This window comes from Symphodus melops (assembly GCF_947650265.1).
Source record: "Symphodus melops genome assembly, chromosome: 13".
Lineage (NCBI taxonomy): Eukaryota > Metazoa > Chordata > Actinopteri > Labriformes > Labridae > Symphodus > Symphodus melops.
The window spans coordinates 7912492-7927742 of NC_136703.1; the positions used below are offsets into that span (position 1 = coordinate 7912492).

Genomic DNA, 15251 nt, shown 5'->3' on the forward strand with positions numbered 1-15251 from the left:
AGGAAGAAAAATGACCTTCACAAAAATAAAGAAACGCATAATAAACACTAATAGCGTTTCAGAACAGCGATAAAAAATGATAACCACAAACTTGATTCAGTAAAAAAATTACCTTTACTTTAAGAACACATTATTCTTGTCTTAAATGCAATGAATTGAGTATATACCCGCCAGATTACATGGTGCAGCGGTTCTGTTATTACATATTACTCTACTGGTGCTGCCTTCTTCTTTTTCCTCTTCTTCCTCTTCCTCTTCTTCTTGTCAGGTGTACTGCATGTTTGGACTGCTGCAGGTGTTGGTTTGTCTTCAGACTCTGAAGCTTCAGACTCTTCCTCTAAGCCAGCAGGTCTCTCCTCATCAGCAGGTCTCTCCTCATCAGCAGGTCTCTCCTCATCAGCAGGTCTCTCCTCATCAGCAGGTCTCTCCTCACCCTGTGACAGGTCGTGTGGTGTTTCCTCTGGCTTACTGTGAGCAGAGCAGTTAGCAAAAGTTCAACATGCTCATTAACATTCTGAAGACAATGGTTGTTCATCTGTATTAAAATCATTTGAAATTCCACCTGTAAGATAAGTGGACCAGAACATGTGCAAGTTAAATTTAGTGTGATTGAATAGAGAATATTTCAATTGCTTACAACCACAATACACTTTCATGACCAACATTTTACTACGCTGTGTTTTTAAAAAAAACTGCTGATCCTTTGTAAAGATGGATTTTTTCTTAACGTCAAAAATGTAAAAGTAACTTTAGTAATTAGTCTACAATAACGTATAAGGTCACCCTGTTATTTACATTGTCTGAACTTCTGGCTCTTGCTTTGTCTTCTCAGCTCCGGTATATTTCTCCAGCATAGCCACAAAGAAGCCGTGTGTGCGGGTCTTGTCGGTGCTGGCACGCAGACACTGGGTGAGTGGAGGGAGGCCTCTTTCAGGCCACTGAGTCAGCAGTGGAACCAACCTAGACAAGGAAACACAAAGCATTTAGTGAATCGCTTCATGAAGACTGAACAATCCAACAGTAATTACTGGCACATTCAGGGGATAAAAGCACAAATGATAAAAAGAAAGACAGTATGTGGTCAACGAAGTACTCAAATAGTTGCAGGTATAAAGACATTGATGGGTTGGTCACATTAGGAGGTTTACCTGAAGCAGGGGTTCTGCTGCAGACAAGCTGTTATGACCTCCTCGTTCTCCTGGCTGTGGATGGAACAAGTGGAATACACTAGGCGCTTCAGGCGAGGGAACTTGAGTGCGTGGTTAAGGCACCGCAGCTGGAAGGAGGCCAAGGAGGTAAGACGTGCTTGATTCTTCTCCTCGTCAGAAGTGGAGTCATCATCCCGGAGACACACCATACCTAAAGCCCCCAACAGATTAAAGATTTCTTGTAAGAGCCACTAGAAAAGAAAAAAATATATATAAATATGAAATAATGTTACCGGTACTCAACATGCTTTAAGGGTCATTCCCTGCCAAGTGGTCCAATGTTAGAAATCTGCTCCACCACACCATCAGATTTTGATGACATTCGGTATACAAGATGGTACTCGGCTGAAATGAACATGTGCACGTTTTGCTCTGTAGGTGTTATAGTTCCTGATATACAGTGCCCACATTCTCCCCAAACAATGGACTGGCATTTTTCAGGAGGCCTTTCCTCAGTGGCTATGAAAAAGACAATACCCATCTAACTTTTTGAAAGGATTTCAAAAATGAAATTGGTGTTGGTTTAGCAAATTTCATCGAAATCTGAGATGGTGAGGTGGGCAGCATTGGACCACTTAGCATGCAATGACCCATAAGACTTTGTGATCCTGGGTTAAAACTGGTCAGGGTTCGGCTTCAATATGTTTTTGCAAATTAAGCATCAATGCATAAACAGATACTAAGAACAGTAACACAGCAGCTTTTTGGCTGCGAAGACGTCGCATGGACAGCTTTAAACTAAAAATGTTGCGTTTGCTTAATGAAAGACTTTAATATCATGCACACATTTGACATAATTTAGTGCAGATTTCCAGAGGATTTAGATACATGTTTATTTATTAACCGGCACACAACCAAACGCTTTTTAGAAGGGAATGCACTTGCATTCCACTTTTATTTTTGTTGCTAGGAATCAGGATTAACGTGAATGGTGGAAACAACTTAATCCTTGTCTTAACACACGAGTTAAAAGTCAAACTTGGATGTCAAGGACTCATATCTATAAGTAAAACAGACACCTGGATACATCTATGTTGTTCATAAACATGTGCAGGAACTGGCTACAGTACCTGAGCCGCTGCATGATGGATCCAACAAGACATATTCTACATCTTTGAACTGTGAGCTGTCATGGTCCACTTTCAGGAAGTCCTGATTTGCCAGCTGCTGACAGGTAACCCCAGCTCGGAGCAGGAGAGTTGACATGGTGGCGAGACGCTTTGCATCCAAATCAAAAGCAAACAGCCTGCCCTTGTTCTTCATGAGGGCTGCGAGGTGGCTGGTTTTGTTTCCAGGGGCAGCACAGGCATCTATGAGATGGCTTCCAGGTGGAGGGTTCAGCAGGTAGGCGGGAAGGCAGCTGGCTTTGTCTTGTAGAATGATGTGGCCAGCCTTGTACAGAAAGTGTTCGTGGAAGTCCGTTTTGGGTGGAAAGACCAGCACCTCTGGCAGATGTAGGTCCCTCACAAAGTATTTCGCCTTCAGGGTCAAGTCATCCAACTTGGAAGCCTTTCCCAGGTAAGAGAAGCCATCCCTCTTCAGGTAGTCCACAGTGTCCTCCACAGTGGTTTTCAGCGTGTTTACGCGCACATACCTGGGCAGCTGCGCGCCGGAGAGCCGCTTAGCACCAGCCGGGAGCAGGTCTACATTCTTACTGACCCCCTGCTTCACCTTCTTTCTAGCCAGCGCAGACTGCAGTCTTGATCGATGTTTCATCATCATGGTCTTCCATGAGCCGCCGCATTTCAGCCCCTGGCCCATGAGCAAGTCGTAAACCAACACTTTAGCCAAATGAATACTCAGCTTTGTCTGTTTCAGTAATTTGGTGGACTCGATGATCTCCTGCAGGATGGAGGAAAACTTCTGGGTCTCAAAAACGAGAGCGAACAACTGTTTGATGTTTCTAAATTGACTGTCGTAAACCAGCGTTTTTAAAGCGCCCTGTTTATTTTCTGCTTTCTCCAGGATCTCAGCGGCTTTCATGTACAGAGCCATGACTGGGAGCTGGCTCCCGAACAGGACTACCTGCTGGTCTCTTCTATCCACGGACCTGAAGAAGACTTCTATTTACTGAGCAGGGACAAAATAAATACGTTTCCAACCTGCACACCCCTGCACATGGCACACGGGTCGTGACTCCGGAAGTACAAACTGACGTGACGTGCAGTGTTTTCGTCTGACGTTGGACGTAATGCTGCATTCACGCGCTGCTCGGGTGGTCCAGTTTCCGAGTTGAAGTTGTGGATGTTTCGACTTTTGTTGCTTTCACGTGATTTCAGTTCGTAAAGTCGAAATTTTGACAAAAAAACATGGCGCTACAAAAAGACCAAAGAAATCTAACTGTTAAAAGTTCAATCTGAGCAAAAAGTTAACGTGTAATACGTGAATTAATAAAAAAAATTGCATGAATTGCATTGCAAAATTAACATAAAACATTTATCCCCTCTCCCATTTGATGGCGATTAATTATTTTCTGAGATTCCAAGTTCTTGTTCCGACTTGAGCAGGAGTTCATCTGCATTTTGCAACTCGGAAAGTCGGTTTTCCGATGCGTCGGACACTACTTGAATGCACCATAAAAACCTTTCATAACTGCATCGAACACCGGAAATACTTAAAGGTGCAATACTTAACATAAATAAATTACTGTGATCATTTTGGTTTCCCTGAGCCTTTAATTCTGAACTAGTTTTTTCCTTGTCATTTTTTGTTTGCTAGGAATAAGCTCTAGATGTTCAGCTGTTACAGTTTATCATTTTAACTCAGCTAAGCTAAGAGAAAACAGCAGCTGACTCAAACATAACTGATACAAGTAAGCAGATAATAAAGCTGGTGAGAAATATAGATTTGTTTATTAAAGTTAATTTTCTGAATAAGTCACATGGGGAGACACAAGAAAATGCAGTTGATGCAGTGAACATTATCAAAATATAAACAAACACCGCAGTAAAAAAAAATCCCCCAAGCTGTCATACGTTTTTCACTGAAGCATGGCAAAAATATTCACAATAACCTGAAAGTGTGTAGGGTCTGATTCAGTATACTGTAAATAAACCATTAATTTGTCCTCCTGCAGCTTGAAAGAAATATCAAAGAAGTAAAAAACAATGTTCACAAAAATGTACAGAGCATTTTCTGGCTCTCAAGTTGACAAATCAGTTAAACATTTTGCTTCAATGTTTGGTGACTCCATCGCGCTTTTTACCAGTCTTTGTCTTCAAAGAACTTTTGTACAGAAGTAGTCTCTCTGTGGTGTGAGGGGGCAGGTGGTTTCTCTTGGCTCTTACGATACATGCTGCCATGGGACAGAGCCTGTCAAAGCCCCCTGAGGTGGCTGGTACTGCCAACAGTTTCATGGCAAGGTGCTGAAGTTGAGGGAACCGAGTAGCAGATTTCCAGAACAACAAACTGTAGTTACTTTCCCACAGCGGTTCTGCTAGGTACACATCAAGTTCTGTCATCTTCATAGCCTTAGCCGGTGGCTGGAGGAAGTTAAAGATTGACTTGCGCTTCAGATCTTTTCCGCCGACTCGGTCGCAGTTGTTATTGTTCGGGCTGACACCAGAGGCCTCCATCGGTGTACTGGCTTGGCTCTCTTCTTTACCATCTTGCTCTTTTTCGCCCACCTTGCTTGTCTTGTCTACATCTTCAGAGGAAGAAGCTGGGGCCACCATACTTTCTAGCATAGCTTCCATGATGATGCGAGCTTGATTCTTTGATGGAGGAGTCAGGAAACCTGTTTGGTCCTCGACATTGGCATCAGAAAACGGCTGGAAAAAAGTTCAAGCCATAAGTACAGGTTATGAGTGAGGATAGGAATGATTTTTATTTATTTGTAATACAACAGTAGCTTTGAAAAATGATATAAATTAATAATAACTAACGGAGTATGCCATTTTAATGCAATCAATCGTTGAGTTTTAGTATACCAGCTCACTGTCAAAATGAAAAAATAAATGAATAAATAAGTTTGTGCCCTCTGTCAGTACCTGCAGTTTGATCCTAGGGTCCAGAACAACAGCCACTATTACGTCCTTCTGATGAATCATTGCCTGGAAGTGTGTGTGGAGGCCTGTGCGCAGAGCTTTGCTGAAGTGAGTGTAGCTGGTCACAAGGTTCTGCAAAGTCTTATCAAGGCCAATGAGGGAAGGTATAATAAAAGAGATGGTCACTCCGCTTCCTTGGAGGACCTGGAATTAAAGAGGAAAAAAAAGGAAATTATTTCTGATTATCTATACATCCGCATCACTTCCTCTTGTGTGATTGTTCTACAAGCAAAGTAGCTTATAGCAGTACGGAGTAATTAAAAAAACACCAGATCTGGGTTCAACCAGATATGAGCAAGATCAAACGTAAACACCATTTTCATTTAAGAATTTTACTGAACTCAAGATATTTTTAATACATGCCTTAATCCCTTGATGCATAAAGTTCTCATTTACCTGCAAAGCCTCCTCAAAGGGCTCAAGAAGACCGAGGATGTCAATAACTTGCTCTCGCTTAACAATAACCAGAGGTGGGACACTGGCAGTGTCATTAGCTTCAATGCGAGCCTGGGCTAGGAGAATCATGATGGCGTTCCAAGTCGACTCCTGCACCATACGTTGTAAAGATACCATCATAGAGTTCCAGCGGCAGTTGCTGGAGGAAGGAAACAGAGAGATGTTGCATTCCTTCAGCAAAACCTAAGTGAGAAAATATGGAGAGAAAAAAAGCTGTCTTATAACCAGGGCTGTCAAAAATAAAATCAGCAATTACAGTTAATTGATTATTAAAAAAAAATATCTCAGCCTTTAATTTAACTAATAAAGAGTGAACCGTCTCCCCTACTACACCAATAGGAGAGACTATGAACATGCTCTGTAGAGCATCACGCAGACAGAGACATCCTCTGCTATGTTTCTACAGTAAAGGCATTGATTGGAGTGTGCTGTTTATCAAATTGAAAAAGTGAGAAATAAGGTAATGCACACTTAGTCTTGATGCAATGCTTCTCAGTATAAGTGACTAAATGCAAAATTGATTTCTGTTTATTTTATTACTTACATACATATATATATATCATCATTATTTGGAAGTAAGGACAAATCTGATGTATATCAGCTGATATCTTGTTTTCAATCTGTATATATAAATGTACATATTCATTGTGTTCATCGTTCATGATGCGTAATGAAGACAAGACGGTCCCTCTTCACTACATGTATCACTGCTTTCCACTAAGGAGAGTTATCATGTTAGTTTTAATCTATATAGCGCCCTCTGCTGGTGACAGGCAGAAAGAAAACTAACACAATGAAACTCACATCAAACGCTTTGTCACTGAGACAGTCCAGTAAAATCAAATGAGCCAATACTGATTATCAATGGATAAGGAAATACCAGCCAATTTTATCAGCCAGTCTTAATCATTCGGGCTCCAGTTGATTTATGATTCTACATGACTATACAGCTCACAGACAAATCTTTACATAACCGAAGGAGATAAGTTACCTAAAGGAAAATAGCTGATGTCCCTTTTTCTTATTTTTCTCTCCTAGAGCCTTGAGATCTTTTCATAACACATTTCATCAACTCTACATTGGCACGCAACACTGAATTTGAAAAGACTAATTGTCAGCTCCCATAAAGCTCCTACATCATCATTTATTTCAAATCTATCATATCCAAACAGAAACAAAGACTGGCTTGTCCCTTTGTTGAAACATAAATGAGTATAAAACACATCTTTCAAATCAGAAGTTCTTTTTCTCTTACCTCACTCCAGTAGACACTGCTCCTAAAGAAAGCGACCACGTTGTGGACCTGAGAGAGAAGGTTCTCAACAACCCGAGACGTCTTCAGTGCCTCCTTAATCACTAGCTGCAATGTATTTGCTACGCAGGTTGTCCTGGTCCCGATCTGCAGCTCTGAAAAAGGCTCCTTGGCGTCAGACAGCTGCTCTGACAAAAAGGCCACCATCTCATCGCCATCTGGTTCTCCTCTATTTGATGAGCACATGATCTTGTGGTCACAGAATATGTTGTTTCCAGTAATGGCTTCTTTAGCCTTGTTAGCGAGCACGTAGCCGATGCTACGAGGAAAGATGCCAAAGCTCAACAGGACACCTTCGAGCTCTCTGGCCACAGCAGCACTAAGGTTCTTATGGTTGATGTGACGGAATGCCACGATGGGACGGCGTATCTGCCAAGAATCACTGACGAAGTGTAGCTGTACAACAATGATGGGCTCCGCCACTGGATGGGATTGATCTCCTGCCCAGAGGTCAAAGGTGACATGAATCACGCCATCGCGACCTTGGCTTTTGACAAGGCAGGCTTGAAGGTCACGGATGAGTTGCGGCTTGATCGTTCTCTCCACATCGTTGTACAGCTGTAGGCCCAAAGCACGCTGGGATAGCTTGTTCGCTTCAGGTCGAATGGTGCTCATGAACGACCTGAAGCCTGCGCCCTCAACAAAACTGTAGAGAATGGAGATACGTTGACACTGTACATTTTTAAAATAAAATGTGTTGGTGTGTGTGTGTCCCCTCTGCTGGAGTATTTGAGCATAAACATTTTTACAACAATGAAACAGCAACTAGAACCACAAGATACCTGAGCGGCAGCATGTCTTCAGCTATCATCCTCAGTGATGCATCCACAATCGTTTTGTTGTCGACTGGTACAGCAGCTAGAGAGGTTCTTAAGCTGAAGATGGGACTGGTACTCAAACTGGAATCAACATCCATCTTCTGATTGGTTTTATTTTGCTTCGTCTGCTTGGTCTCCTTCTCTGGCTTTCCATGCTTCTGTGCAAAGAGGAGGAAGTGTGACATCGAGTTTAAGAATCTCTTGGAAGGAAAGAGAAATTTCACAATTCATACACATTTTCTGTGACGTACATCAGAAAGTAAGTACAACACAAAGGACAAAACTGAGACCAGAGTTACCATAGTGATATGATACGTGGTTGTTATTTAACTGTAAACTGTCAGCAATAAATGAATGTTGTTGAGGCATTTCAGAAAATGATTTGCAGAAAGCTTACCACACGAGTTAATGGTTCAGTGTCTAATACAACGTCACACTTGAAGTCCACCTGTAACACAACATACAATGAATGCACAATACTTTCTTTGCTGCCATAAACAGTCATGTTTATATACTTTACAGTGTAACCTTTGAATACTAGATCTGCAATAACCTATACTGTTAATGTTTCAGGTTGCAGTGATAGTGTCAGCCTTTTATTATTATAATGGCACCAGTGTTTAAGACACAGACAACCTTTAAGTGAAAAGTACATTTTTAAAATACGTCTTACACACCGGATTTTACAGTAAGTAAGTCGGTGAGAACTTTACCTCTCCTTCAACAAACTGTTGGATTTCAAGAGAAATACTGTCAGCTTCATCTTTGATCAGGCCCAACTCTACTTTACGCCTAAAGGAGGAGTTCCAGTGATTTTTGACATTATTGTCTGTCCTGCCAGAGGAACATAAAAAGCCAGGTTTAGTCTCTGAATGTTCCCTCTTTAAAAAGGGACTGAAACATTGTTATGTCTGCCCCTTAGTTTAAAAACATGTTTAAAATGTGTCAACTTTCATTGTTTACATTTAAAAAAAAACATTTACCTCCCAGGGAGCAGTTTAGCGATCTCAGACCACCGGTTACCCAGAAGGGAATGGGCTTTGTAGAGAATGAGGTCTTCTTCATTGGTCCAGGAGCTCTTCTTCACCATCGGGTCGAGGTGGTTGTGCCATCGCTCACGACACTGTTTCCCAAACCGCCCCTTAAGGTGCATGGCAATCAAGGCCCACTGCTTGGGTCCGTACTTTCCCACCAGCTCTATAATCTGTCAAGCCAAATTAAATCCAGAGAAGAAAAGAGAGAAGCTAATATGAACCCTTATACTTGTTAAACCGAAGTCCAAATCTGACCAGACGTGCTGCATTGTTTTCTTACCTTTTCATCTTCTTCGTTGGACCAGGCGCCCTTTACAATATCAGGATCCAGGTGCTTTTGCCATCGACGCATACACTGTGATTCTGTCCGCCCCTGTTTGAGGAAACAGAAAAGCTCTTCAACTGCTTCTGTAAACTGAACGAGTTTTGTTATACACAGTAAAAATGATTCTAGACAGAGAAATGTATGGCTTTTACAACATTCCTGTTTCTGTCTCAAAACAGAACAGTCATAATGCTGCAAGGTTTTCTACTGCTTCATTCACCAAACAAGGTTCCATTTTTAATGAGTTTATTTACTGTCACTCAATTGAAATGTGGGCCCTAGGGTACAGCTAATGGGGATCCTAAAAAAATTAACATTACTTCATCTGAGAACTTACTGGTAAAAAACTGGCAATGGCTTTCCAATCGTTTCCCCCAAAGCTCTTGATCAGGATTTTAAGGTTTTCATCCTGTATAAAAGAAGAAATCAGTTTACGCATTAATTTTAACATCAGCCAAGTCAGTAGTTCTCAGCCTTTTGATTCACAGCCCCTAAGTACAGTATCCTTGTGGTTCTTCATGACCCCCTTCATGTTATAAAATCTCCATGGAGCGGAGGCTGGGAGGCTAAAACAATTAAATAGGGGGAATACAGTGGAGGATGACATGCAGCAAAAGGCCGGGGTCCGAGCATGATTCACACAAGGACCATAAGCTCTGCACATAGGGAGCATGACATAACAGCTAGGCTATAAGCACTCCCTCCGTTTTTTGATTTAACAAGAATATTTTTCACAAAGTCTGATCCAAGAAATCTGAAAAAGACATTTTAGCATCCCTGAATAAAGATTGTACAGAAATATACTATAGTCATATTTCATACATGTTTACATCATATTAAGTAAATCACATCCGGTTACAGAAGATATTTCTGCATATTTGTGTCCTCTACTTTCTGTCTTTCAGTTGTTTATGTCACTGAAAGTACATCAAGTATGATAAAATATGTTATTCAAGAGTGATTTATCTGTTTATTTTATTTACATGTTAGTAGAGTACATGCCTCTTTGCCTTTCTTTTCCTGTATAGAATCAACAACCAGTCAAAAGGGACAATTTTGAGCAACAATTTGAAGCTAGGTTTTACGGGCTCTCCTAACTAGATAACTATATTTAAAATTTACTCAGCAAAACATCCACATACAACACTTTGAAGTCACAGACACGTTTTCAGTGTTCACATCAGGATGTTGTTTAAATACATGATCAGTTACTGTAAAGTTACTGTACATTTTCTTTCTCACCTCTTCATGAGTCCATTTCACGTTAAACTTGCCGTCCTCTTTCTTCTCTGCGGAGTCAGAGTCAGTGTCAATGCACAAACTACTGCGGTCTCCTTCTTCTTCTTCTATGCTGCAGCCACAAAGAAAGAAAACCACTCAAGGCATTTAAACAGGTTTGTGAGTTCACTGTCCAACTCTGGCACACACACACACACACTTCACTCCAGGTTGTCAAAGGGTATATGAAGGTATATGAAGCAGAAATGTGACTGTTACACTGACAATGTGATAGAAATACTCAAGTAAAATACAGAAAACAAAAACAACAAACATCACGCTTTCCACACTTACCCACGTGACATCCCTCTTTTCTCTTCTCGAGATGCAGATGTGCTATCTGGCTCCCGTCTACTGCTCAACTACTGAAAGTACCTTTATTTAAAGTCATACATGTAGGCATGAATGACATGAACTGTATAAAACATGTGTAAACACACAACAACCGATTTGAAACTCCTGGTCTTATTTCAGCTGAAATTTACCCGGGACTGTGAACTTCGTTTTCTTCTTCTTGGATTTTATTGGCAGCATGCATTAAGTAGTTGCATTACTGCCATCTGGTGGATTTAACTGCTCTTACTGGATCAGACTCCAGAACACTTTTTAGGTCTCTCCTTATTTTATACAGTTAATTGTTACATGTGCAATTGTTTCCGTTTGAAAGCAATCCTCCACTGTTTCTCCCCCTGTATTTTTTACTGCATCGGTTTTTCTGTAAATTGAATATAAATGTCTTGCCTTTGTTTGATGCCATTCCTGTTTAAATTTTAGCCGATGGGGTTTCTGTGTTCTATTTTTTTCTAAGCATGCCTTTAACACTGTTTTGGCCACCAGGTATCCATCTTTGCTTTGCATGTGTCCAATATCTCAGATAAAGCACCTAACAAGGAAGTTCACAACCTAAAACAGCTTTCATTCCTTTCAAAACTTCATCCCGTACTCAGTTATCCTCACAAAGTGACATCGGCCATCCAACTCAAAGTCTTTGTCTTATATTGCATTTATTTTTAAACCAGATTCCCAAGGTGAACTTAGTGAATGAATCATGTTTCTGTGTACAATCATACTTAAATTTCATCCTTCTATATTCAAATTGATCTCCTTCCAGTCTGAACCATTTCAAACCTTGCAAGAACTTTTTTTTAATGAGATTGAGGTCTGTTGAAGAACCCACCTGGGTTCTACAACAGACCTCAGGATGGGACGTTATTAGACCTATACATAGATGGTTTTGGAGCTTAAATTCCTGAGTCCTGGGCATGCTGGACGTCCCTCAACTGGGAAAACATTGCTGCCATTTTGTTGTGTGTTATTTTACAATATTTAAAGATTTTCAAAAAAAAAAAGAACATAACAGGGATAAGCAGTGATCAATAATAGCATGAGAAGCTTTCTCATAGTCACAATATGGTTTGGTGCAAACATGAAATCATTTATACATTTTTGCCCATGTCCTCTTAAAGGCTCTTCACGTTTGGGCAGGAGGATGAAATGATGTTATAGGTTGTTATAAGTTGTTCCACTATAACAACCCGTAACCAGCTCACTTAACACTTTCCCTGACATAACGTCTGCCTTAATATTTGCAGGGATGTCTGAGAAGTGTACTTGTGTGATTACATAATGTTGACATTGGTATGGTACCAAAAGGACTTTGAGCGACTGCATTCCTAACCTTTTTGCATTTTGTCTCCCTCAAGTTGCACAATATTTTCCATCAGATATGACCTGAGTCTCTGCCCCTTTTAGTATTTAAAAAAAGAAATCACAATCAAATTAAGACACTATCTATCTATCTATCTATCTATCTATCTATCTATCTATCTATCTATCTATCTTACTGCCCCCTTTCGCACATTTAGACCTACCTCATAATAACACTGTTTTTCAAACATGTATCAGACTATGCCAACTTTAATGTTTACAAAGCCTATTAATACATTTGGGATGAGGATACTAAAACAAAAATAGATTTGCAACAAATGTCTACCAGAGCAGGTCATCATCTACTTGGTGGATTTGCGATTTCCTCCCCAGCTCCTGCAGTCCACTTGTCATAGTGTCATTGACCAAGACATTGGACCCCAAGTTGTCCCCAAAGGTGTGTAAATATGCTAGAGTTAGTTTCCAATGGGCGGCTTGGCACTTAGAATAGCAGCGTCTGTCATCAGTCCATGTGTGAGTAAACTGATGAATGTTGACACAAAGCACTGAAGTGCTGCCTTATAACCTTTAGAGGGTAATCTGCAGCTCTAAAAAGAGATTATGGATTTACAGACTACACGTCTCTACTGTTAGAGATTTTTTTTGTGTTTAAGTAGAGACAGATCCAGACAAAAAGACAGATACAAACAAAGAAACAGGCTCAGTGACAACACTCGAAAAATCAGGGAAAGCAGAAAAAGTGTTTACTGTTAGAGGAACAGAGTCTGAAACACAAATCACGTTTTTTCTCGTTTTTTCTTACATTGAAAATAGAATTTAAATAAGAAGACAGAGCATAACAGCCAAACACACACGCACAAACATACATACACACACACACACACACACACACACACACACACAAGGGGTGAAAGTGACGTGTAAAATAAAAGCAGTCTGATTGGTCAGAACAAGAAAGTGGACAAGTCCAAGTCCATCCGTCACCAGTTAAAAGGCATCAAGTTATTTCTTTTTTTATATATATATATTTATATATAACAAAGCCCATTGTTTCTGTTATGCACAAATGGCTAATACGTGTACATTTTTGGCAGCTGTTTGATATATTAACTACACACATGCTTGGAGTTTGTATTCCACTACTGCCTGATCAGGAATCCTAAATTTTCTCCACTTTGTTCTTTTAAAAAAGGGGGACCAGAGCAGTTCCATTATTTTTCAATTTTTGATAAATACAACAAAAAATGACAGCCATTTCCCTGTAAGTGTATTTGGTTTTACTGAAAAGTACTTGATACAATATTCTTTAAATGTTCAGCTTCACACAAAACCAAAACAAGTTTTTAAGAATCTTAACAAAAACAAGTGATGTGAAGACTCTGGAAGAGAAGAGGTTTTTTTTTTTCTTCAAACAAATCTTTCTGTAAATACATGAGAAAATAAAAATAGAAAACAAGTCAACTGTCACTTCTAGTTCCACATAGGTACAATCACAAAATTAATTTCCTAGTCATTAAGGCACCTTATGGTTTACATGAATAATCACAATCCAATATTATATAATCCTTCGGCACAGCTGATTTGATATTTACATATGTTACATACAGCATTACATTCTAAAAATATGAAACATTTCTATGATAAAAAAAATTAGACCTCTGTTATGAAGCTTAGTATCACTTTCTAGACTCTTGCTGCAACTTATATATATATTATATATATTTTTCTTCATAATTTTTCCTTTGGCCTTTTTCACTGTCTTAAGTTTTTCTTGGAAGAACGCGCAACAATTTACACATAAATACATTAGAAATCAAGTTTATTCTCTGTAAATGTCATGACTGTCAACGATGAGTGAGAAGCCTGAGTCCCATCAGCTGTTGTTGTAGCCTAAAAAAAATTATAATAATAAAAAAAAGCCTATGCTAACATTAGCCTGCTAACACAACAATAATGGTCACAGGCAACGGCAGCTCAAGAAAAGGAGAACATTGACCAAAGCTTGACTTAATGCTTAATTATGGTGTGTTCTAATTCCTAACTGCTTCGTGTGAACGCAAGTGGAGAGGGGTTGGAGGTGAGCGGGGGTTTCAGAAAAGCCAAGATGTCCCCAAACAGCAGAGTGTTTTGGTTTCATGCTGGTGCTCAAGGGTGACATCAACTGGATCAAAAAGTCGCACATTCTTAAAGAAGAAATGCAGTGGATGTGATTTTATCATCTTGGACCTCATTAAAAGACACTACAGACTGACAGTAAGTTCACTCTGCATCACAAAATCAGAACCATAGTTTTTAAATGCAGAAATATCTGTATTTAAGTCAGCATTGTAGGTTGTAAGTTTCCTGTGAAATCTGTAGACACGTGAAAAAAGCTGAAACGGCCAGTCATTTCACTGCACCTTACATCCATCTCAATGTGAAACCTGTGTTAAGAAATGTGTTTTGATAACTGCTGTCACAACATCACACCTGGGCATTATTAAAGAAGTTTAGAGTTGTGTCTTTTAGAATAGTTTGTTGGCTATGTCTGAGACAAAAACTACAAAATACTAAAATCCCCTGTGTCATGTATATACTAATGAATATCATGACATTGATCCAAAGCACAGGTTCCATCTGCCACTTCTATTTAAATTAGATTAATGAGATGGATGACACACATTTTAAACTCTATTTCCTGCAAACATAAAGCCTGTGAAAGATTTTATGCAATGTCCTACAAACAACAATGTGGTTAAAACTGAAGCTTACTCTGGATCTATATTCGGATACTGGGTTTCTCCAATTTATACCTTTTCAGGATAATCTTCCAAGCTGCATCCAGTTGATTCTCACTGACACTGCTCTGCCCTATAATAGCTTTTACAAACTGGTAAAAGTGTTTCATTCACTCTCCTTGAACAGACCTGGGACTTCTGTTAAAAAAGAGTTTTGTATATTTTAATCATAGAAAGAGACAGAAAGTCAGTACACAAATGTCCTTTAGGTTTCCTTTATCTGGGTAAGAACAGCAAAACAACAACGGCTCCTTTTTTTTGTTGGTTTTATATCTTAATCTCCATCCAAACTCCATTCCTGCACCCTTTCTGTTTCACACCATCCAAAA

The 15251-nt window shown here is 39.8% G+C and overlaps 2 protein-coding genes across 2 annotated transcripts; both read right to left on the reverse strand.

Moving 5' to 3' along the window:
- Positions 1 to 95: 95 nt before the first annotated feature.
- nsun5 (NOP2/Sun RNA methyltransferase 5) lies at positions 96 to 3435 on the reverse strand. The gene is made up of 4 exons (XM_079360372.1): positions 2279 to 3435; positions 1149 to 1359; positions 796 to 960; positions 96 to 468 (listed from the first exon to the last, which is right to left on the reverse strand). The coding sequence occupies exons 1-4, from the start codon at positions 3201 to 3203 to the stop codon at positions 207 to 209; spliced, it is 1563 nt and encodes a 520-aa protein (XP_079216498.1). The 5' UTR covers positions 3204 to 3435; the 3' UTR covers positions 96 to 206.
- A 599-nt stretch (positions 3436 to 4034) lies between these two features.
- mybl2a (v-myb avian myeloblastosis viral oncogene homolog-like 2a) lies at positions 4035 to 11023 on the reverse strand. Its single transcript, XM_079360536.1, has 12 exons — positions 10772 to 11023; positions 10442 to 10550; positions 9537 to 9608; positions 9155 to 9247; positions 8824 to 9044; positions 8554 to 8674; positions 8238 to 8288; positions 7805 to 7980; positions 6966 to 7668; positions 5651 to 5893; positions 5198 to 5398; positions 4035 to 4978 (listed from the first exon to the last, which is right to left on the reverse strand). Exons 1-12 carry the CDS (start codon positions 10780 to 10782, stop codon positions 4382 to 4384), a joined length of 2598 nt encoding a protein of 865 aa, XP_079216662.1. The 5' UTR covers positions 10783 to 11023; the 3' UTR covers positions 4035 to 4381.
- Positions 11024 to 15251: the final 4228 nt, after the last annotated feature.